General features: G+C 35.5%; 1 protein-coding gene across 3 annotated transcripts in view; it reads left to right on the top strand.

The window, feature by feature from the left end:
- The first annotated feature begins 1594 nt into the window (after positions 1-1594).
- The window catches only part of LOC148840568 (trans-2,3-enoyl-CoA reductase-like), a 58688-nt gene continuing 38013 nt past the window's right edge, over positions 1595-22269 (top strand). For 2 of the 3 annotated variants that reach the window (XM_088919810.1, XM_088919808.1), the window contains exons 1-2: positions 1679-1859; positions 17103-17154. In XM_088919810.1, the coding sequence (XP_088775936.1) occupies positions 1689-1859; positions 17103-17154 (223 nt within the window). In that variant the 5' untranslated portion in view covers positions 1679-1688. Of the gene's footprint in view, positions 1860-17102; positions 17155-22269 lie in introns of all 3 variants that reach the window. The other variant, XM_088919809.1, reaches the window with a different exon arrangement.

The raw sequence follows: 22269 nt of genomic DNA, 5'->3' as shown, positions 1-22269 counted from the left end.
CTATATGCAAAATCCCACACTTGTTTAAATTAGAAGTAATCTACCAGGTGTTTTGTCCTTCTCATGTTTTGATGTTCCTCCTGGTTTAGTATCATCTGCAAACTCAACTAATTTACTAATTATACCAAAATGTAGATCACTAAAGTACTGTATATAAGTTAAGAAGAGCAATGGTTCTAATAGATATCGTTGTGGTGTTTTACAAATGACATCACCACAACTTGAGTATTTACTCCTTATCTGTATTCTTTGTTTTCTATCCATTGACTAGTTCTCAGTCCAAACATACACATTTTTCTGTAATGCCTATTAGCTGTAACTAATCTTTTATGAGGAACGTGATCAAAAGACTTTTGAAAATCGAAATATACCTTATTATATGTTCTTTTTGTCAATTACTTTAAAGTCTTGATTACTAATATGTTAGAGTTCTTTAAACAAGCAAAAATAAGGATGGGATACAAAAGAAATTAAACTTAAAGAGGGTACATTTGAAAAAAAATACATATTTATGATCTTGACAATGTGGGGAAACAATAATAACGGTTAAAGCCATCCCCTTTATTTTTTTAAGAATGTAATAACACATTTTATATTACGTGAAATTTCCTCAGTTTTAATGACAACAAAAAAAATCTTCAAAGCTGTTACTTCTAATAACTTCTTTAATAACTTTAAGGGTATCACATAAGATCGTTTGAGTTTATAAATCTGAACTGTATTTATGTATTATTATGCATAACTTTCTTGTGTTTCAATGTTTTCTGGAATTCCTTGCATTTTAACTGGAGCAGTAAATGTGCGGACTTCATAATAATAGTTATTTAAGATATCAACAATTAGTGTTACTACTTTGTAAGAGGTTTTGATGCATTTGACATCCTGCTCTCGCATTGTCTTACAGAAATATGGAATAAACGCAATCTAGGTTAATTTTCTTAACCTAAGCAAAATTATATCCAAGGTGTTTCTTGACAGTTCTCATTTCTTTGTTATTGTTCAAAGAAGACTGCATTAAATGATATGGTGTTGTCAGTTATCTTTCCAAGATTGTATGGACATTTATCCTAAAAGTCAAAACCATATCACATTTTTAAGCTCTTTCTATTGCAGGGGTTGATTCTAAAATTTAATAAATATAGTTTGCTGCTTGACGTCTCTCAACAGCTGCTAACAACGAGACTTTACTTGAGCTGTCCCAAGTAACACAACTACTGTATGCCCAATCAGCAATGGCTCTGGAAATGATCCTGCCTAACATCATCACCACTGTGATAAGACTGGAATTTTCACAATTGCCCGTTTTGAGTGCCTTCTTGGCTCTGAAATCTTCATTGAAGGACCTTTGACTTCAGCAAGGCAGGATGTGAAGAAAAGACATGTGTGAACTGAAATGTTATGCACTGAGATGAAAACAAGACATTCTGACACACAATTACAAGTTATATATAGAACGTGATTAGATAGTCATTGTTCTCGGTCCTGCTGAATAAGATTATGTACTTAATATGGAATGTCATTTGACATCTCTGACTGCGTTTGGCTCTCACAAGCTATTTAAGTGATGGCTATGGTCCTTCTGTTTTTGGTTTATTCCCTGTGTAAGTACTTCAGGCACAGACAGGTCTTTTCTACTCATTCCATCCAGATTGAGAAGTAGCAGGTCTCTGCAGAGAAACTGAGCCAGAATGTCACCTGTACCACATAATGTTCCCAGGAGCTTCTACAGTTTCTCCCAGCTTGTCCTCAATACTTGTCCTCTGGGTTTCCCACAGCTCACTCGGCGTACCAAAATTGCTTACTTTGAAGTGGAGATACTGGATGCTCATACAAGAAAGCAGGTCCAAGTCATAGACAAGGTAATTTTTTTACTGACATAAGAAAATGTTTTTATTCCCAAATGTACTTTTTACAATAGTACAAAAGGATAAAGCTACAGTATGCCTGTTGGATATGCACATTTTATTGAAAACTAATTATTCTTAAGATTACTTGAATGCAATACTTCATGTTTTGGAAGTTAAATATGGTTTTTCTACATTGAGATATCACTGGTCCATTGAGTAAGTATTTTTTGGGAAAAGGTCTTTTAATGAAGATTTAAGGTTCAAAATGTTATGATCACAGAATCTAGTTTTATATATACAGTATCTTATTTTAAAGTTTTTGGTATATTTTTGTCAGAAAAATGATTTAGAAAATCAAACATTGTGTACACAAGAGATATAAAATAAATATTCTTACTATGCACTGGTACAAGAGGCTATATATTGTTACAGTATACTGTGTCGCACTATGCTGTCGTACTATCCAGCTGGGTGGTGCACATTGGTGATGGTGGATGGGAGTCCCCATTGCCTGTAAAATGCTTTGAGTGGAGTGTCCAGAAAAGTGCTATATAAGTGTATAGAATTATTAATAGAATTATTATGTCAATATTTCCCTCTCTGCTTGACACACATAGCATACACATAGATGAGGCATACCTCTAAACTTAGGCTAAGTACAGTACAAGTACTTATTGTCTATTGCATTTTTTTCAAAAGAAGTTTAATGGACATTGCCATTGTTCTGAATAAACAACCTCAGGATAACTTTTATATGATAGTTGTTATCATATAAAAGTATATAAAATGCTTTTGAGCAATACAGCATCACCTTGAATCAAAGCTGATTGCTGAAGATTTGTTTCATTCTCTTAATAATACAACTTTGTCTTATAAAGTTTTTTTTCAGATCTTAATTTATAGGGGGATATTATACAAACAAGCTAGTAAGAAGATATTTTTGAAATAATAACAGAAAAAAAGGAGTCCTGAAAGGAATCATAGGGCAGGAGAGAAAATTATTAAAGGGCAGATCAGGCAAAAAAATAAAAGAAACATTACTTAACATTTGTCCTGTGCTTCTAGGACAAGCTGTGGTTTGCCAAAACCATTACCAGGAATAAGCAGTGTACTTGAATGGCTGGATGATTGTATCTAATTGAATTTAAGTATTTAATGTCTACGTTTGAACGTTGATTAAATACTGTTAACAGCTTTGTTTATTTACAGACTGTGTAATTCAGTGACACATTACCTGGCTCAGAGATATACTGTATCACTGCTTAGGACAAGCTTCCCAATTGGTTCCAAATGGACCAGAAAATCAAAGAAACACTTCCCTGTCATTACCCTGTTAGCAGTAGTACTGTTCTGAGGTGTCCACATGAAATATGATCCTACGCTTTTTGACCTCCTAAATCAATAGGTCCTAGATACTCTATGGTCCTAGATTCTCTATTCTCTATTCTGTACTACTCTATGGGTGACAGGGCCTTCTCCTGTTATACCCCAAAGCTCTGGAACTCTCTCCCCAAGGATATCAGAGAGTCAGCTTCTCTAAACCCCTTCAAATCCAGACTCAAAGCCTTCTTCTTTAGAAGAGCCTTTACTTAACTGTTCTGTTCTTTAACCCTCTGGTCCTACTGTATGCAGTACCCCCATCTAGTGCCCTCCCATTGTGTATTCTCATTGTGCATATGTTGTATTTTGTCATTGTTGTTGTTATAGTTCTGCAAAGCGCTTTGAGAAGCCACCTTTAAAGGCGCTATGTAAAATAAAGTTTATTATTATTATAGATTCATCCAAGTTCAGTTTCACTGGTATAGTGAACTCATCTGGTGAAACTACATTCACTGTGGTAATCTGCTTTTCTCTGACAAATAAAAAATTGAATCCTCTCACATCAGTGAGACATCATTAAACTTCAACTCTAGCAGAACACGAGAGGGCACTCATCAGAGCATGGAACACTATACTCCCAAAGTCAGATCTCAGGTCGGATTAGGTTCTTCGTGTGACCGCCACAGTTCAGCGCGGGCTCGTGCCCTCCGCCGCTCCAACCCGCCCGTTTCGTCCCGCAACACCTAGGGCGCAAACCCGGGTCTCCGGCGTGACGCAACAGGGAGCCAGCTGCATGAGCTAAAGGAGACCTCCCTCAGCCCAGGCGGCTGAGGTCCCTGCTATGCGCAGGGAGGGCGATGACGTCACCGTATCCGAACTAGCTGCGCTACATATGCAGTATCAGTGTTGTGTAATCTTTGCTTTAATGAACTGCGCACAAAAAATTAAATTCCAAAAATAATATGACAATAACAAAATAAACACTACCTGAAATTGCTTTAATCTTCTATTTAACATCAAACAGGACTCAGAAGTCAAGGTGGCATTTCATTTGAAATGAGCAAGATGACTCTATAGTATTATGCCATATGAATGAAAAAAATAAGACTGTAATTTTTATTTTCTTATTTTTATCATTTGCATTTTTATTTTCCTATTTTTTTTAATTCTGTAGAATTTATAAACCAGACAAAACCAACATGTTGTGATATTTACTCACAGCTCCAAATATTCCAGATTTATTCAGATCTAGTGTTCTTAACCTTCTAAGAAACATGCTGTGAACTTTATTTTTTTTTAATTCCATACCCTGCTGTGTATCAGCATCTATTTTGCCAATTCTGTAATTCTGTCATGGGTCAGAATGCATGACATCATTTTCTGTTTTTTCATCTTGGACAAAACAATCTTACTGAGCCTGTCACAATTCATCCTAATTTACAGGACTTTGACAGCTGCTGGACTGCAGATGGAGCTTCTATGGGTTAAACCCTAAACACAAAGTCATTATATTTGATTAGTTTGTAATCTCTGCAGGAACATGGCAGGCATAGCAATGTGCAGAAGCCCGACATTTTGCATGCTTATGATGTCTTTGTTCTTGAACTGTGGCTCAATGAAGGGCTGCAGTCCCACAGTTTATGTTAATTTCTCCATTACCAAAATTAAATTAATTCAGATTTGAAGTGAAGGTTTCTAATACAAAAAGCAGATTATTAGCTATAATAAGACTAGAAACGGGACCTTCTGCAAAGTTAGAGCAGTCATGGTAATTAACGTGCATCTTCTCTAGTGGGCTGGTTCCTGAGACATTATGATTCATCAATGTATTCAATACACACATAGTAACATCTGCTTAAGGCACTGAAACAGACATATTGGTATCGAAACACTGTAAAATATTTCCAATGCTACAGACTAATACTGAGGTCAATTTTTGTCTTTTTCATTTATCCATAGAGTTTGCTTTAAACCCAAAAGAAAATGAAACCCTGTACGTTATCAGTAGCTTTTCTGAGATGAAGTGTAGTGAACAAAAGAACTTTGCATGCAAAAGGGTAAACTTCACAGAGCATTAGTCATAATGAACATGCTGTACAGCTGTTAACATGGGAAAAATCCTTGCAATTTGCGGCTAATTGAGATGTATGGCGTGAACACAAGCATCGCTGCTGAAAAAAGCAATTTTATATTGCTGTTAAAATCAAGTGTGTGAGCACAGCACATTTTCTGCTGTGTCTAGATTTTATAGGATTTTTTTAAAGCCTCCATGAAGACGATGCAGGGTATCTATCCATCAGCTAAGGATAAATAAGTTATCTACTTTAAGGAGACATTTTCTGATGTCTTTTCCTTTGGATTGCCTGTAGTGTATGCCTTACTACAGAAGCTAATTTATTATGCTCTACCGTTATGACCTCATGTCTCTAATTTACAGATGTGTTTCATTTTTTCTACATGGTTATGTCGCATTAAGAAAGGGGAGCACCTCAGATTTAAACTTCTTTGTGTTTTAATGTTTTATCAGGTTATAATATGTTATGCTTTACTAAGGAAGAGAAGTTCCTTACTGTACCTATAGTCTGGATTACTTTGTGGAAAGGATCAGTTATGAATTGATTCCATGTTCCAAGACTTTAAATATAAATAGAATAGAAATATAAAGTACAGCTACAAATTTCATCTTTTAAACAGTAGGCACTAAAGCTTCCTCATTGATACATATTTTGATTATCATCTTTTGTAAATGTTCCCAAAATTTAACATGTAGAAATACAGATGCAGGATGTTTTAAGAAGGTAGTTTTATACTTTAACAAAAGAACAAAAAATGTAAATTTAACATCCTTTTGTTAAAGTATAAAGTATCCTTTTCCGTTAAAATAGCAAATACCTCATAAAAGACTATGCACATGAATAAAATTACCCATCTCTGCTACATGGTGGTATTTGTCTACCTTTGTTCAGAACACCACATAAAATTATTTATTAAATGCCATGAAATAACTCCACAGAGGAGCAGAAGCTACTTGATGTGATTTTTGGGGGCCCCTATCATCTTTTCAGCACTCTTAAACTATTTTGCATGAATAATATCATGCACAATGACATTGAGATAATTGTCAATGAACACGTTAGGCCATACTGTACTGTATCGACCATCATGGGATACATTCTTCGAACCTTCAGTTGACTATGTACTTTTTTTGCAAAGCAGATTTGCAAGGCGTTATTTCCCATGTGAAGTGTAAATGTGAACTATACTCAAACACATAGGTATGCACATGATAATTTTCTACTCATCGTTTTAGGGTGGCTCTCTATATACAGTATGTGTGCTTTTATGCAGTCCATTTATGCAGTACATCTTGTGACGCCATTGTCTATTGACTAATAATTAAAAAGCCTAGAAATTATTGTAATATACAGAAAATTAAAGCCAAAAGCATCCACAGTCAAGATAAATAAACATCACCTAATTTTGTATTGTATAAATACACTGTGGCATAGACAGACAAAGCACTATATAACTTTATATCTATAACCTTGGAACACTTGTAAATATGCCCTTCTCCATTTGAGTAAGCTGAAAATATGTCCCTATCTCCATCTGATTTAATTTGCAGACTGGGGCCTATCATTAGATTAACTGTGGCCTGATTTAATTAAATGTCTTTTATAGATGTATTATCAGTGATCTGTCTTCTTCACAAGAGATCAGAGTAGAAAATAAACTGGGATGTTTCTCCACTTTTAATATTAAAAAATATATTTACTGCATCAGTATGAGGGATGCTGGAGTGCCCTTGCTTTAAATAATTCACAATTAATAATCACATTATATTTTGCACTTTTCATTCTAAAGGATCACAAAGATGAAGATGAATAACTACTATCCACCTAGATAGGTGAATAGTACCTGGGTAGACTTCAAGAAATGAAATAGTTCAAGTAGGTAGCTGCGTCAATATGTTTAGGCTGCACAGAAACAAGTAAAGGTTTATTCTATGCTGAAAAGAGAAGAAAAGAAACACAACGTTTCAGCTGTGGAGCAATGTTCCCTCTAATTTTTAATGGCCTGTGTGCGCAAAAATTTCAAGTTGTGCAAATTTTACTCCCCAGTGACAAAAACCTGTGCATACTAAATTGAGTGTACTGTATGTAAACTTGTAAACCTGAAATTATTTTTTGTTAATATAGTCATTCTCATAGAAGCATAGAGATCCAAAAGAGAGGGACAGCGATTCAATGAGCCCAGTCATAGAGACTGAGTGTGGAGCCAACATGAGCAGGGAGGTACGAGACTATGAGAGCATAGATATCGATTATCGAGTAGCAATAGTAATGCACACAGCCAAGTTGGGCCTCTTGCAGCCAGTCTCATGTGGTCGATTTGTTATTTTTCAATTGACAACTGTGTTTATTTTATTATTATCATATTTTTGGGAATTAATTTTTTTGTGTGCAGTTCAATTTCCTACTGTATGTGTGCTGATTTCATAAACTGTGTGCACGCGCACATGCACACAGGTTAGAGGGAACATTGCTGTGGAGTCTTCTTTGGTTGTGGAGCCTTCTCCTTCACCCAAGGAAGGCTCAACAGCTGAAACATTGTGTTTCTTTTCTTCTCTTTTCAGCATGGAATAAACCTTTACTTGTTCTTTCACAAAATGAAGCAGGGTGATAAGAATTTATTTCAACAGTTTAATTAAGGTGTAAGGTAGTTAGGCCAGACTGTACAAAAATGGAAATGGTCCCCAACTCTTAAAAATAGTGCCACGGGACCTTTAGTGACCAAGTGGACAGGAGCTTGTTTTAATATCTCATTTGAAGGACAGCACCTCCTAGAGCACAATGTTTCCTGTCTCTATACTGGGGCACTGGATCAGAAATGCTGGTCCAGAGGTATGATGTCCACCTAGTGGTCCAATAACAACCCTTGTAGTAGCAAACTGATTTTGATTGCAAGTCTCTCATCACAGTACTGACCTGGAGCAACTTTGTTTAATATCTGAGATCTGATCAGATCAGACTACTAGACTGCTGATGCTGTGGCTATGCTAAGTGTTTCCGTATTACTTTAGGGTTTATTTTAGTTTAATTAAGACATCAGACTATGGTATAAAATAGGGGTGTCTACAAAAGTATGAAGTGTGACCAATGGGGCCAATTGGACAAATTGTTATTGATAAACTAACATTCTAACTTCAAGCACAGTACGAATATAGACACAGAATTTCTCATTTCTTTAATATCTTGATTAGACAAGACTTTTCTAATATAAAAATATTTCATTTGTACATTTACAGTTTTTAAAAGTATTTACAAGTATTCAGGTTAATTTACAGTATGTTGCAAGCAGTAATGTGTGGAAGGCATAGATCTGGAGGGCTGGATAGAGATTCAATTACTGACACAAAATGGCTACAGTGAAGAAAATAAGAACATTTATATTGATTTCCTGACAACTTCTGTGATAGATTACAGGATGACAAGAGCAATATATGTGAAAATAAAATGCAATCTGGAGCTAATACAAAAAAAACATTTATGACATAATTTGTGATTAAATCAACTATCTTAAAATCCAATAGCATTCTATATTTTTTATTACATAATACTGTTAAATACTTTGAAAGTGTTGAAAAGTTCACTTTTTGACAGACATTTAAACTCAGCACCTCTTGATGTTTTACATGTGCATCATAAGGAAATATTTACAGTACATTATGTGATCTTGCAGTGACCAGTTAGTTTTTTGTTATTTGACATGTTGAGTATTTTACAAAAGCTACTGTTTGTCAAATGATGGACAAAGAAAATCATTTTTCCAAACCGCAGCGGTCACCCAAAAGGAAAAAATTATACCTACAGATACAAAAACCATCCCTCAGAAAACACCATCAGCCTACTTCAAATGTTTATAGACAGTTAATTTAATAAGAATCAGAAATGTAATGGCCACCTTGCAAGGAGAATTATTATTTAATTATGGGTCCTTAAGTTTTATAAAATATCTTGGGCCTCATGTATTTAGGTATTACAACTGTTGCAAATAATTCAGTGAAAGTCCTTTCATTCCAGTGTAATTAAATGTCTGTATGCTGAGAATAACTAAAACAGAACATCACCAGAACAACATCTTCATTTCAAATATACTGTAAAAGTGGGAATTCAAAAATAATTGGCAAACACTGAAAGCAGAACATGCTAAACAGTGGTCTCCTGATATTCAAATTAGATTAGGATGCCAGTAAATTGAGGGATTAAAACCACAGACGGGCATTAAAAACACCTAACAGGCACGTCTTATCTCTCATTTATGACACTACAAATATGGCAGCTGTAATCATGCACAATTAACTGAAAGGAGCTGGACAAAATGGCTATTTCACTGCCAAGTCACCGTGTTTCTTTGAAGTGAGAGAGAACTAAAATAGAGGTACAGGCTTGCTTAGTAGCTTCACATAATGACAAACATCAGTATTTCATCATTAACAAGTTCTTAACGGTTCGAGGAAGAAGACAAAACTGTCACGGATGCTGGAAAGGCATGCCGTGAAATGGCAGGAGAGCGAAAAAAGACCCTATGCGTAGTGGTGAGACGGGGGTTAGCCCGGGCTCAGCTGGTCAGACAATGTTGGGTAGAAACCTATGCCCTCAGGCCGCGGAAGAGACGACCTGGTGCTAGGGGGGTCTCAAGGCGGAGGAAAGGGTGACCCGGAAATATATAGCCCCAGACAGAGACACACCGGAAGGACAAGCAAAGCACAGGGAAACTAGGGACAGGACAGTGTAGGAGCGCCCTCTAGATGTAGAGGGCGTGACAAAAACCTCACATGATAATGTATTAATGTGGATCTATTGCTCGCCTGTTCTAGTGTTCTGCGATTGACTGTCGCGAACACAGAACTGTGCATCATTCACAACGTTTCAGGACTTTTGCAAGCCCCTACTAACTCTGGATCACCTTTCAGACTATTGTGGTGAGTAACTCTATTTGCACATTAGCTGGGAATTACAATTCCGCTTAGTCCTGTGGAGAGCTCTGCTAAAAACACCCCCCCCCCACCTCTCCCCTGGATCTGATAAACAGTAGTAATCCTTCCTTCCACTTCTGCCAAGCTCCCCGTCACCAGACACAACTCTAGGATTGCTGTCACCTTCCTTGGAGTTTCATCCTAACCTGCTGCTCTACGTATTAAAACACAGAACCCTCGCAGGTCAGAGCAGGGTCTCTTTTTCAGGACCAAGTTAAAAAACTTTCATTTGTTGCAGTTATTTTCATGTGCTTCTTCACTGCTGGGTGACGCTACAGCCACACCATCAACACAGAACACTGCATCCATCCATTGCTTTGTCTACACCCCTTCCCCACTGTTGCAACATTGTTTCCATGAAGCTACAGTATTTAATATTGGGCTTGTCCAATGAATGTTCTATGACTGTAGAGTCCAAGGTAATTTCTAAGACTGTACAGTGAATCACTATTTAATATGTCACCAAATACTACTTTAATCAAGGTATAAATTAAAATTTTGGCTTCCTAGTAAAATATGTAGCATAATGATAGACTTTGTTTTGTGTAAATCCATAAATAAGACTGACACATTTATTATCACGATTTCAGAGAGTACACAGATACAATGCAGTTGTTTTTAACCTTTGATTTTACATTATTTATCCATTCACACTTGATGATGTTCACTGGTATACAATTATTGAGCCTGACTTTATTTAATGATGATATAAATAAATAATATTGTGTTTCTGTTTCTTACAATCTCAGGTCATTTTGCCTTATATTTTTCCCATTGTTTTTTGACCACAGTGTCTGCTTATATGGTTTCATTTCTATGAAGTCTTTTAACTCCTTTTTCTGAAGTTTCACTGTGACATAGTTCAACCTGCTGCTCAGGTGTGTTTGCTGCTTTGTGAACATTTTGTTGATTGAGAGGACACCTGTTTCTCACCCTATTTCTTTGCTTCTGTGTTTAGCACCTGTCTTTATTTGCTGTGCCAAAATCCTGTGATTAGTATGCACTGTCTTTTTTCACCAACAGCCTTCATTTGCAAAGAACATCTTATTACTGTACATCTGGTCAGGTGTTGTTATTTTGAGCTGTCAGTGTGCTAATTTGTGCTAACTATTTTTGAGCAAAGACAGTTTTTGTATCAATATATTAGGCCACCTAATTTAACCTTCCCTTTAGTTTTAGGCTTAAGTGTTTTACGACTCAGCTGAGCACATTGAAGTCAATGCCTTAGTTAAAGGAAATGTCTCCTATACAACACTTAAGGTAATTAATATTTGAGGAATATTATAGGAACAGACCCTGCTACACAAAAACATATTAAAAATTGATTCCATTTGCATTCCAAATACAAAAGCATAAAAGTAAATCTTATCCAAATTTACTAATTAAATTAAAACATGTCACAAAAGGCTTAAGTTAATTCTACCAAAAAAGTCAGTCGTGCAGAAGAGAAAATTCCTAGGTTGTCCATTTTTGATTGGCCTTAATACATTATGGAACACTATTTTCTTTACTTGAACTTTGTATGTGCTTTGTTACATGAACTGGAAAACAAACATTAAGCTTAAAATCCAATATAAAAATGGATGTGAACACAGCTGTGACTGACACATACAATAAAGCAATACGGTATAATTTATTTCTATTTTGAGTATCATGTTAGAAATAATACCAGACTATCTGATTGAATCCAAACATCTCATGCAAACAGTGACAAAGGAGCTAGACTAGCTCTAAATTATGTACAGTATTTTAATGGTTTTAAATCTATGGATTGGCTTAACCCTGAGCATTAATTAATTCGTTAATTCTCCTATAGAGTAATATATGGAAAACAACTCTTACTCTTAAAAGGTCTAAATGTCTTATTTATTGTATTGAAAATAATTTAAATTTTGTATTTGTGTAATTTATTAATGATGAAAAGTCTTTTCAGTCCAATAATTGCCCAGTAGATTTATTGCAGTGTGTTGATCTACAGTATATTTTAGTTCAACAGTCAGTGTGATGGAAGGTATGTAGGCTTGTGATGTGAAAGCTTTTCAAAGCTGAGGTCACTGAGCTAAAAAGCTGCTAAAAGGAGAGTCCAGGCATGAGCTCTATTTCTGGATGAATTCCAGAACTTTTTCCTGATCTGTGTAAGTCAGGGAACAGTGGGGGTAGTCCTTGTACCACTTTCTTCTACCTATATAAAGGCATAAGTACACTTGTGTGCTCTCTAATTCCGTCCTACAAACTGCTTATCTTTTGCACGCCTTAAATAACCGGGCATAGTAAACCTACAATAACAGCCAAATACTGTTTACTTTTATAACTAGAGAAATATTTTGTATGATGAACAAACAAGATCTGTACCATTCCCGAGTATTTTATAGACAATAATGCCCAGAGCCATCATGTGCTCCTGAAAAAAAAATACATTTTTTTCCCCCAAAGTTAACCATTTTTAATTGAATATCACTGGTATAATTTAAATCATTTGCAAGTTTTAAAAATATTTTAATATATAAAAACCATTGCCTAAAAAATATTTAAATATTTAATTGTAATTCTAATAAACTACTGTTGTAATTACATACATTTTCATTAGCAAATGTTCATCATTGTGTTGTTGTGATATATCACATTTCTTGATAGATGGCACTATGGCACAGCTGAAAATGAATGAAGATCTGTTTCCATGAGAACATCCATATCCCAGACAAAACAGGGAGCTCAACAAAGGTTCAAGTTCTGCTTTGTCGAAAACCCGAGTGCCTTTTGCTCAGGCAACACTGCTGAGAAACACGAGTCTTTGTACAAAGATTACTTTCAAATGCCCTGTGGTGAAAACCGTTCCTTTGTTGCTAACTGCATTTCAGATGTTGGTAATTTTTGACTAATGATGTCTGCAGATCCATAATAGAGAAACATCTGCTGATGTGGGGGGCTTTGTCTGCTGGCATTTACAAAACATTTCTTTTGATGCCCACTGTGCATCTACTGTATGACTGTTCTTCCATTCCTTTTCTCCCTTCCTTTTGAAACTGTAGCTGAAGGCCAAACAGTTTCTGTAGGAAGCTTCCTCATAGTTTAACTATTTTCAGAGAGCCATCCAAAGCAATTTGCTCTAGAGATAGAATTGCTTTCTGTTTTCAGAAACTACTGTAACTCTGGACATTCTAGACTAATCAGGAGACTATTTTCATTTTTCTCTTAAGAATAAAGGTGAGAGGTAAGCCATGGTTAATTGGGAGATATAATAAATGGAACACATTTTACATGGGATCAAAACATTTTCAAAGCATTTTTAGACTGAGAAGCAGAGAAATCAAATGGTCATAGTACTTTGGTAATGGGAGTTACAGTGTTCATTGTAAAGGAAAAAACTTAAATGATCATTACTTTCCATTATTATCTGAAGGATGAGCAACTTCTTACAACTTTATTGATATTATAATATTTATAAATGAAATATTGTATCAAAAAGTTAATAAAAATATTTTTGGTATCTTAATCTGTATAATTATTGAATACAGTACCTTATCTAGTTCCAAATTGGTTAATTCTATTCTGTGCAATAATTAGTTTCCACACGATGAAATTTAAGTGAACTCAAATAATGAAGTGTGCACAAATCATGTTTAAATAAGAATATCTCCCATGTAATATTAGATATATGATAATAAAAATGGAAAAAATATTAAAATAAAAAAATAAGACATTATAAAAATATTGAAGAGGTTATGCATTGCAATATACCATCAAAACAAATTTCTGATTATTCGTTTTTTTTAAATACCATAAAAAATACATTTAAAATAAAGTTGCACTTTAGGAATAAAAGACAACATACATGTATAAAAACTGCTGACATAATACATTTTAAAAGGTGTTTATACAGTAAATGTCAAACTTTTGCAAATTACGTATTGGTAGTGGTCTGTTACTCACTGTGAGTCAACTAATTTTCTTTAATATATGCCAAGTTACACATAATTTATAACTATAAATTTCACCCAGAAATCTGAGGCTGCACTCACAGTTATTTATAGACTCATTGGTGTTACGAACCTCTACTGAATAAAATGATGAGTCTCTGCAAGCAGCAGGAACCACTTGAACAAGACTTGGCCTGTATTCCACAAGGCTTTGAAATATTGGCAGCTCAATCCCATCTCTTTCAGATGATGCTGTGACGACGGTAATGGTGTGTGGGACTTATCTGCACATTATGCCAGTACTTCTAGGTTTTAATAGGACTGAGATTGAGGATTGTTCTGGCTACACGGGGTGATGAATGTCCACGACGTACGCCTCAAGTGAGTCGCGCATTTTCTGTCAAGGAAGTAGTGTATAAATTGGACAGGGGGTTCCTAGTATTTTGTCCAGTGACTGCATGACATAAATTCTATGGGTGCAATTTTGAATTTGTTATATAAATACTGGAAAATAAGGAAACAGAATATATATATATATGCGGTTGCTGTGAGGATAAATATGCTGAGATTTCTGTTGGTACAGCATTTTATTCTATACAATGACCCACTTTCTCCAGTACTATAAGCCCTGAAAATAGCGCCGAAAATAATCATTGTTCATGAAACCATGTAACTCTTGTGTCAATTAAGCAAATTGATCGTATTGAGCCTTTTTTTTTTTAGAATGAACAAAAGTAATCAGGGCAGTTGGCTAACAGGTATCTTTTATTGGCCAGGTGTTTGTTGACATAAAAGAACTCTCAGCATCCTACCAGTCTGACTTGAGTGTTTGGGGCCCAGAGTGTAACCTCATAATGAAAACCAGATTATGTTCTGTTAAAGAAAGGCAGAACATTATGAAGCTGAAAGGCGAGAAAACATCAGTCAGAACCGTTGCACAGAAATTGGCCATGCAGAAATCAATTTGGAATATACTTGAGGACTAAAGATACCAAAAGTATAATTACTAATCATCCAAGTCTGAATCAGCCAAGAAAAACATCTGCAGTTGATGACAGGAAAAAATAATCACTGCTGCCAAGGAAAGCTCTAAAATAAGTGTCAGTGAAATCAAAAACAACCTCCATTCCTTTGTACAGGGGGGGGATGTATACTGTAAAACTGAGACTGCAGAAAGAATAAAAGGGCTAGACCTCAAGATTGACATCAAGAACAGAAAAAGAATTTGCTCAGAAGTACAAAGATGAGCACAGAGAGTTTTAGAACAAGGTTTTATGACCAGATGAGACCAAGATAAACCTTTATTAAAGCTCTGGAATTTTTAGATTATGGAAAGAAAACGAACTGCAGATTCTCTGAAGAACATCTCATCTGTGACACGTGCTTGTGGGAATATCATGGCCTGGGCATGCATGGCCATCTAGGGCCATGACTCATAAATGATGTAACTAATGATTTAACGATTGTAGCAGCAGAGTGAATTCTACAGTACTTATTGGGTGGTGCCTCAACATGCAGCATGACAAATACCCAAAGTATACTGTACACACAGTATGCCAGATGCAACTAGGGGTTTCATCAGGAGAGAAAAAGTGATTTTACATGCTGAAAAAAGAAATTCGAGCAGAACACCCCAAGAACAGGCAAGAACATGGCTGTAACAAAGCATTTCAATACTTACACAAACGTTTGACTATCCGATTAGACTGCATACTTCATACAATTGTTGCCTCAAAGGATTATGCTAATGATACTGATTTTGACACTTTTTTGCTTAAAGTTAATGTGTGTTGAAGTATATGTGTGTTCTAACATTCATGGAATTAACCAAATATAAAACACCCATTTTTTCTATCATTCATATTAATCTGATAATCACAGCTACATTAGGTATTGTTTGACTTTAAAGAAAACCTAATGGATTAGGTAAGTGTGTGTCTGTCAGACAAATTAACATAAATTTAAACTTGATTCTTTGATTGATCCAATCCCAGATTATTACAGTAATTTTAAGGAAAAGAAGTAGGTTTATAGAAAAAAATCACTTCCATTAGGTAAATAATCTGTCTGATCTGTGACCTATGAAGTAGAGTGTCTCTCTGTGAATCGTAAACTATTTTTAGGGTATAAGTTCATGCCTTGGATTGCAACAGAATGATAATAGTGTAACAGCATCACAATATACCACCTAGGATACAGGGCACGAGGAGAAAAAGAAATCTGAAGCATTGAGTTTGATTCATGAACAAATAACAGACTAGGCTCAGCTATATAAGTCCATTCGGTAATGGGGATAAGACTACTTAATTTCTGCAATCTCACTACAATTTAATAAAGCTACATTATACAGCTAAAAGAAAAATCTAATAAGGAAATTAATCAGAGTATGTGCTTGACCAACACTGTGTAAATTCAGTCTGGGAGGAAACTGGTACCAGGTTTAATCACTGGCCAAATCTTGGGAATCCACAAACTGAATTAAATTTGCCTCTTCATCATCCTGGGGTTGTGAAACCTCTTCAATATTATTGGGCGACACGACTCACTTTGTTTTAGATTTAGTGGCTTGGTAACAATGGCTCCATCTATGCAATTGGTGTCAAAAAAGGTGGACTGCAAAAAAAAGCCCACTGTTTAATAATCTTCCCCCGCCGCCCTTTGTGTCGTGATGTAGTTTAAAGTTAAGGGGAAGACAGCACATGCATTCAACAAAAGTTTTTGAAGTGAAACTAAACATCAAAGAAGAGATCTGTGTGCCTAATGAATGACAAACTTCAAATGCACAGCATGACAACTTGAGTGAAGTAGGAAGGTAGCAATCGTTCGCTGTTGTTGCCTTAAGCAGAAGTTCAGATAGCTTCATGTGTCACTGAAGATGAAATTAGGACAGCCTTTACAGCTGTAAATCATTCCAGCATGATTTTAAAGAATTATACAGTATGTACATTGTGGGCCAATCATATTTTTTTTTTTTTGCAGGTGCATCCATCCTCAACAGTTCTTGATCTTAAAAATAGGTTTCACAAAGCATGTAAGTATTACCTTTCAAAGAACACAGCATTGTGTTAAAAAAAAGTGCTGCTGGGAGTTTTGTGAAAGGAAATCATTGATACTTTAAAACTATTACAATAATAGTATTTTTTGCAGTTTCTGTTCTTGCAGCATAGACTGAGAAATCACAGCCAATTTTTAAAGTACTTAAAGCCCTTTGGGAAGTATTTTGTATTGTGAGCATCTGACACCAGAAAATGTTATTTAATTAGTTTTCTGATTTATGTTTATGGAATGAACTGTGTAAAAGTAAGGTGTGAACCATTTTTTTCCTCCACGTGCATCAGTTTACCAGTTGGAAGTCCTACCTGCCACCTCTCAGTTTAAAGAAACCTATAGTTTAAGATCGAGGTATCAAAATGTTTTATTTACTTTAAACACTTAAAATATTTTCTCAAATAGTATAACGGCATTTCTGTAAACTAAGTATGAACGTAGAGCTGGATGTCACACAGTTTTTAAGAAATCTAGATTAAACTATCCATAGTCTCACAAACCAGCTGTGCATTTAGTAAAGCTGAATAAAAAAGTTAAAATATTTCTTATGGGTTTATTTCAAAATGTTTTTGGACACGCCTTTATTTTATATTATTTTTATTTTGTTTGAAATCTATTAAAAAACATTTTTTTTAAAAAAATCAAGGTTTTGTGCTGTTATGTGACCACTAGGGAGCAGTAAAACATTGTACATACAAAGCCTTCCATTTAATGAGGCCTTTGAGATTAAATAATGGAGACAGTCTTTTAACAACAATTTGAATTCCTAAACTGGGAGATTGTTATCACATAGGTAAGTGACATTTTTAAAGTCTTTACACTTTGTGGAGAAAATGTTAAATTGATATACGAACTCAGCATTACATATTGATGCTAAATGTAATAGGATAAAAACTAAATATATTTAGTTTTGTTTAATGAATACATGGAGCCACAGACATGAGATTATTACTTGTTTACAATTTAGTAATGGTATCTGTTTCATTTTCAAGCGCAAAATAATGTAGATGAGGTATTGCTTAATGTTAATATACGTCATACTTAAAAACCATCTACCTTAGCTGAAGAGCTTTGTTCAAGACAACATTTCTAATTATATTTGCATCCTGCCAAAACTCAGATTTTCTGAAGTGCTAATTATCAGCATTGATGAGGTGGGTGAGAATACTGACATATTGCTTACTGGGGACTGCTGAATACTGAACATGTATAATAAGTTTTCTATGACAAAGTTAAAGGCTGCATCCAAGGTTTCTATGGAAACACAAAGCCTCATGAAAACATCAGTTAATTTCATCATGCATTGCTAGGATAAAAATCAGCAAAGGTAAAGAAATGGGACAGATTTATGAAAGCATTCACACTAAGGGGTAATTGTCTCCCTTCGTGGCGTGCCTCTAACGTCAAAATGCCAGTAGAAATGTTCATTTCAAACAGTAATAAGAATTCAAATTATCAGCATAGTGCTACTGGGTGGAAAAATTGGATTACTCATACATTTACAAGTTTATAAAACCTTCAGATGGAGGATTATATGAACATTGAGATACATAATACAAATGCAGTACTGATGAGTAAGAGAATAAGAAAATTTTCAAAAGATCTTGAAGATGTCACTCTGTGTATTATCTCTTTTGATTGGGTTAAACTGTAGTGCTTTATCCAGTATAGCAATAAAAGAGAATTTTTCAGTACTGAAAACATCAACCGTGATGTTTAAAAAATGAAGAATTCCAGTAAGGAAAGCTTTAAAACCTGGAAGCAAACATACTGTATAATCATAATCGGATGATCTAGGAAATGAAATTGGGACAAGGAACACAACATTTAAAAAAAGTTTATTGTATAAACGTGTTCTGTAGGTGGTTGTTGAAGGATTTTCAGAGGTCAGAAATCAAGTACAATTTAAAAAATTCAGTCAGCTGAGCTTTGGGGTTAATTTTGCTCTTTTTTATACACACACAAGATGGAAAGCAGTTTTGCGTTTGCTGTTTAGTCATTGCAATATCGTAGCTGTTGGAAGCTAACATTTTAGTACACCCTCAAACACTTTACAAGAATCTTCAATGTGCATAGAATGACTGTTTATAATCTCAGAAAAAGATTGCTTCCCTACGTGTGACTTGTCATGACTCAATTGCCCTGACCCAATTCTTCAGAATGTGACATCTTCCAGAGTGTTCAGTTAGCCGCAGGGATGCTCTGAATATTTTAAGATTAGAGTATATACTGTATATGGAGAATCCACTCTTGTCAACTTGTGCTACAACTGTTTCATAGCATAGCCCACATTCAAGCTCAATGGGCAAATCAAATCAACACATATTCAGTCATCATTTTTTCAAAAGGCAAACGTGCTTTTCTCTGATGGTTCTCATGAAGCACAGCTTAGACAGCCTGATTAAGAATTTTTGCTCTTCGAAGTCATTCCCAATCCCCAGTGGAGTTTGAGTAGGATTAAATAACATGAATGCTATTGTACAAAGACAGATTTGAACTCTCAGTTGGTCCTTGCAACATCAATTCAATGCAGTCATAGCTACAAGGGGTCTACTGTATATTCCTACTTTTGAAACAGTGGTATCTTTTCTTAACCTTATCTAGGCATAATGTGCTCAATCAGCAAGACTGATTGTTTAATTGCAAATGAAGTGTGAAACAATTTGCTTATAAATTAAGGCAATTATGTACTGTTTTATCAGTATTACTGTCTACTAATTGAAAAGCAAACTATATTTTCTAAAATATAGTACTATATTTTTGTAGTTCAGGAATTTCCCTTCAAAGTGGAAGCAGACATCTATGCCAAGTGTATGACAGATTTCACTGTAAAACACACCTAGAAAAACAAATGTCTCCAAAATTTTGCATGAAAAATTCATAGCAAGCTCTTTCCTCAGCTGCCAGTCATGTTGTGTTAAATGGCATATGCACATTTGTTCCCCTGCTTGGAAATCAAGATTCACCATGCAAATGCCTTTATTTGGTCTGATCCCCCGACCTGTCAATTTCGTGCTGTTGATGTGCAAAAACAGCATGAAAAACTCTTAATCCAAGTTGAACATGCAAACCTCACCATTGACTAGCTTTCTAGGAGGCTGCTCTTCGATCCTAGAAAACCTTGGTTTTATGTCAGGACTGCTGCTCAAACGCCCTTTCTAAATGTCAGTGAGTGAATGCCTCCTGAGGTGAATTACATTTGATAACCTGCAAGCCATGCTGGTCTTAAATGAGGCCTGAAATAGAGACTTGTAAGATCTGAACCAAGTAAGGTGTTTCTTTTTTAATGCTATTTTTAATACTGTCATTGATCATTGTCACACAGTGTTGAAGAACTCTTTTAAATTATTTTATGAATAATATGAAAGAAAACATTCCTCTTAGTATATCCTTGTTCTCACACAGGTGGGGAATTTATAATTAGATACATTATGAAATATTAAATGCTGAGCATTAACATTTGTTCTTATTTATTTGTTCTTATATATACAGTATACAGTATATTATAACATTTGTTCTATCTTATGATATACAGTGTCTTGCACAAGTATTCACTCCCTTCCAGTGATGTCCCATTTTGTTGAATTACAAATGATGTGTACATTTTAAATGTCAATATTTTTAATCAGAACTTCAGTGCTCACTGGACATTTTTAGGGGTTAAAGAATTAGATGTTAGCAAAAGCAGAAAAAATATGCAGATTCTCTATATTGCATATTCACCCCCTTAGTTTCAGTATTTCAGCACTTTTGACAGCAATTACTGTACAACCGCAAGTCTTTTTTTATAAGCCTCTACTAGACTCTACTTTGCATGCCAAGGTGGTGCAGGGTTCATCTATATTTTTCTTTGCAAACTTTCTCAAACTCTGTCAATCTGGTCATAGATTGTTAATGGACAGCTTGTCACAGTTCTTTATCGCATTTAATTTAGGTCACTCAAAAATCTTCACTTTACTTCTCGTTCTGATCCACCATTGTACTTTAGGCATTGTACTTTGCATCATTATCATGCTGAAAGGCGAATTCTTGTCCTAGTTTTAGGTCTTTAGCAGACTGAAGCAGGTTTCCCTCTAACATTTGCCTGTTATTCACTCTGTTCCATTTCCTGTTCAATCCTGATAAGCTTCCCTGGCTTCCTGATAAAAAGCTGCCCCATAACATAATGCAGCCACCACCATGCCTGACAATAAGGAAGATATTAACTGCACTGTGTTGGGACTGTCAGATGTAAGGCTTTACATTTAGTACAATAATGTTGCCTAGTCTGAACACGAAAACCTTTGGCCACATGTTTGCAGCCATCATACTTCTGGCATCAGAGGGGGTGGCAGTTTTTTTGCCACTGTAGAGCCTCTACTTTTCTTGGAAATACCCAGAACAGAGGTCACTGACCTCATTGCTGGTTCTTTGGTGAGAGTTTAGAAATTCCTATTCTCACATGGGTGTAATAAGAAGTTTTGGTTTCGGCATTTTAACCAGTGTGCACGGTGCTGGTCAGGTTTAAAAGGCAAACCGTACAGCTTCTTGGACTGCACTTCTCTTGGCCATCATGTCTTTTTGTCCTGTATTACAGACCCCTGGGACTACCCTGCTTGAGGTTAGGGTCTGTCACAGCTTTGTTAGATTTCTTAAGTAATGACTTCCTTCTTGTCACTCTGCCAGACAAGCCAGCTGTGTAGAGTGACTGGGATATTGACACATGAACATTTTCTCCCAATTCACCTACAGATGCAGCCATTCAAAATGCGTGAGGTATTTCGCGGCATACCCCGGTGGGCGTGTCACAGTATCACGCGGTATGACGCAGTTAACGTGGTGTCACGTGGTTAACTATCCGGCGTCGCCTTGTAAAACCGCCAGGGGGAGCTTAACCTCTCATGTACAGCATTTGAGCCTTTAATTTTGAACTGTGTATTACAGCATGTTAATCATCAGTCATTAAAATGTTGGTTTATTTTAATGAAAGCAAGATTGCTCAGTTGGACAAAAGTACACAGCCTACCTTTATCATAAATATTTATGCATCAAAGCCTTTACTGAAGATATTACTAATAGTATTAATAATGGATGACTTTAGACAAGCTGTATACTCAAA

The sequence above is a fragment of the Atractosteus spatula genome, chromosome 1, assembly GCF_055471065.1.
Source record: "Atractosteus spatula isolate fAtrSpa1 chromosome 1, fAtrSpa1.hap1, whole genome shotgun sequence".
Classification (NCBI taxonomy): domain Eukaryota; kingdom Metazoa; phylum Chordata; class Actinopteri; order Semionotiformes; family Lepisosteidae; genus Atractosteus; species Atractosteus spatula.
This window is presented reverse-complemented; position numbering and strand designations above follow the sequence as displayed.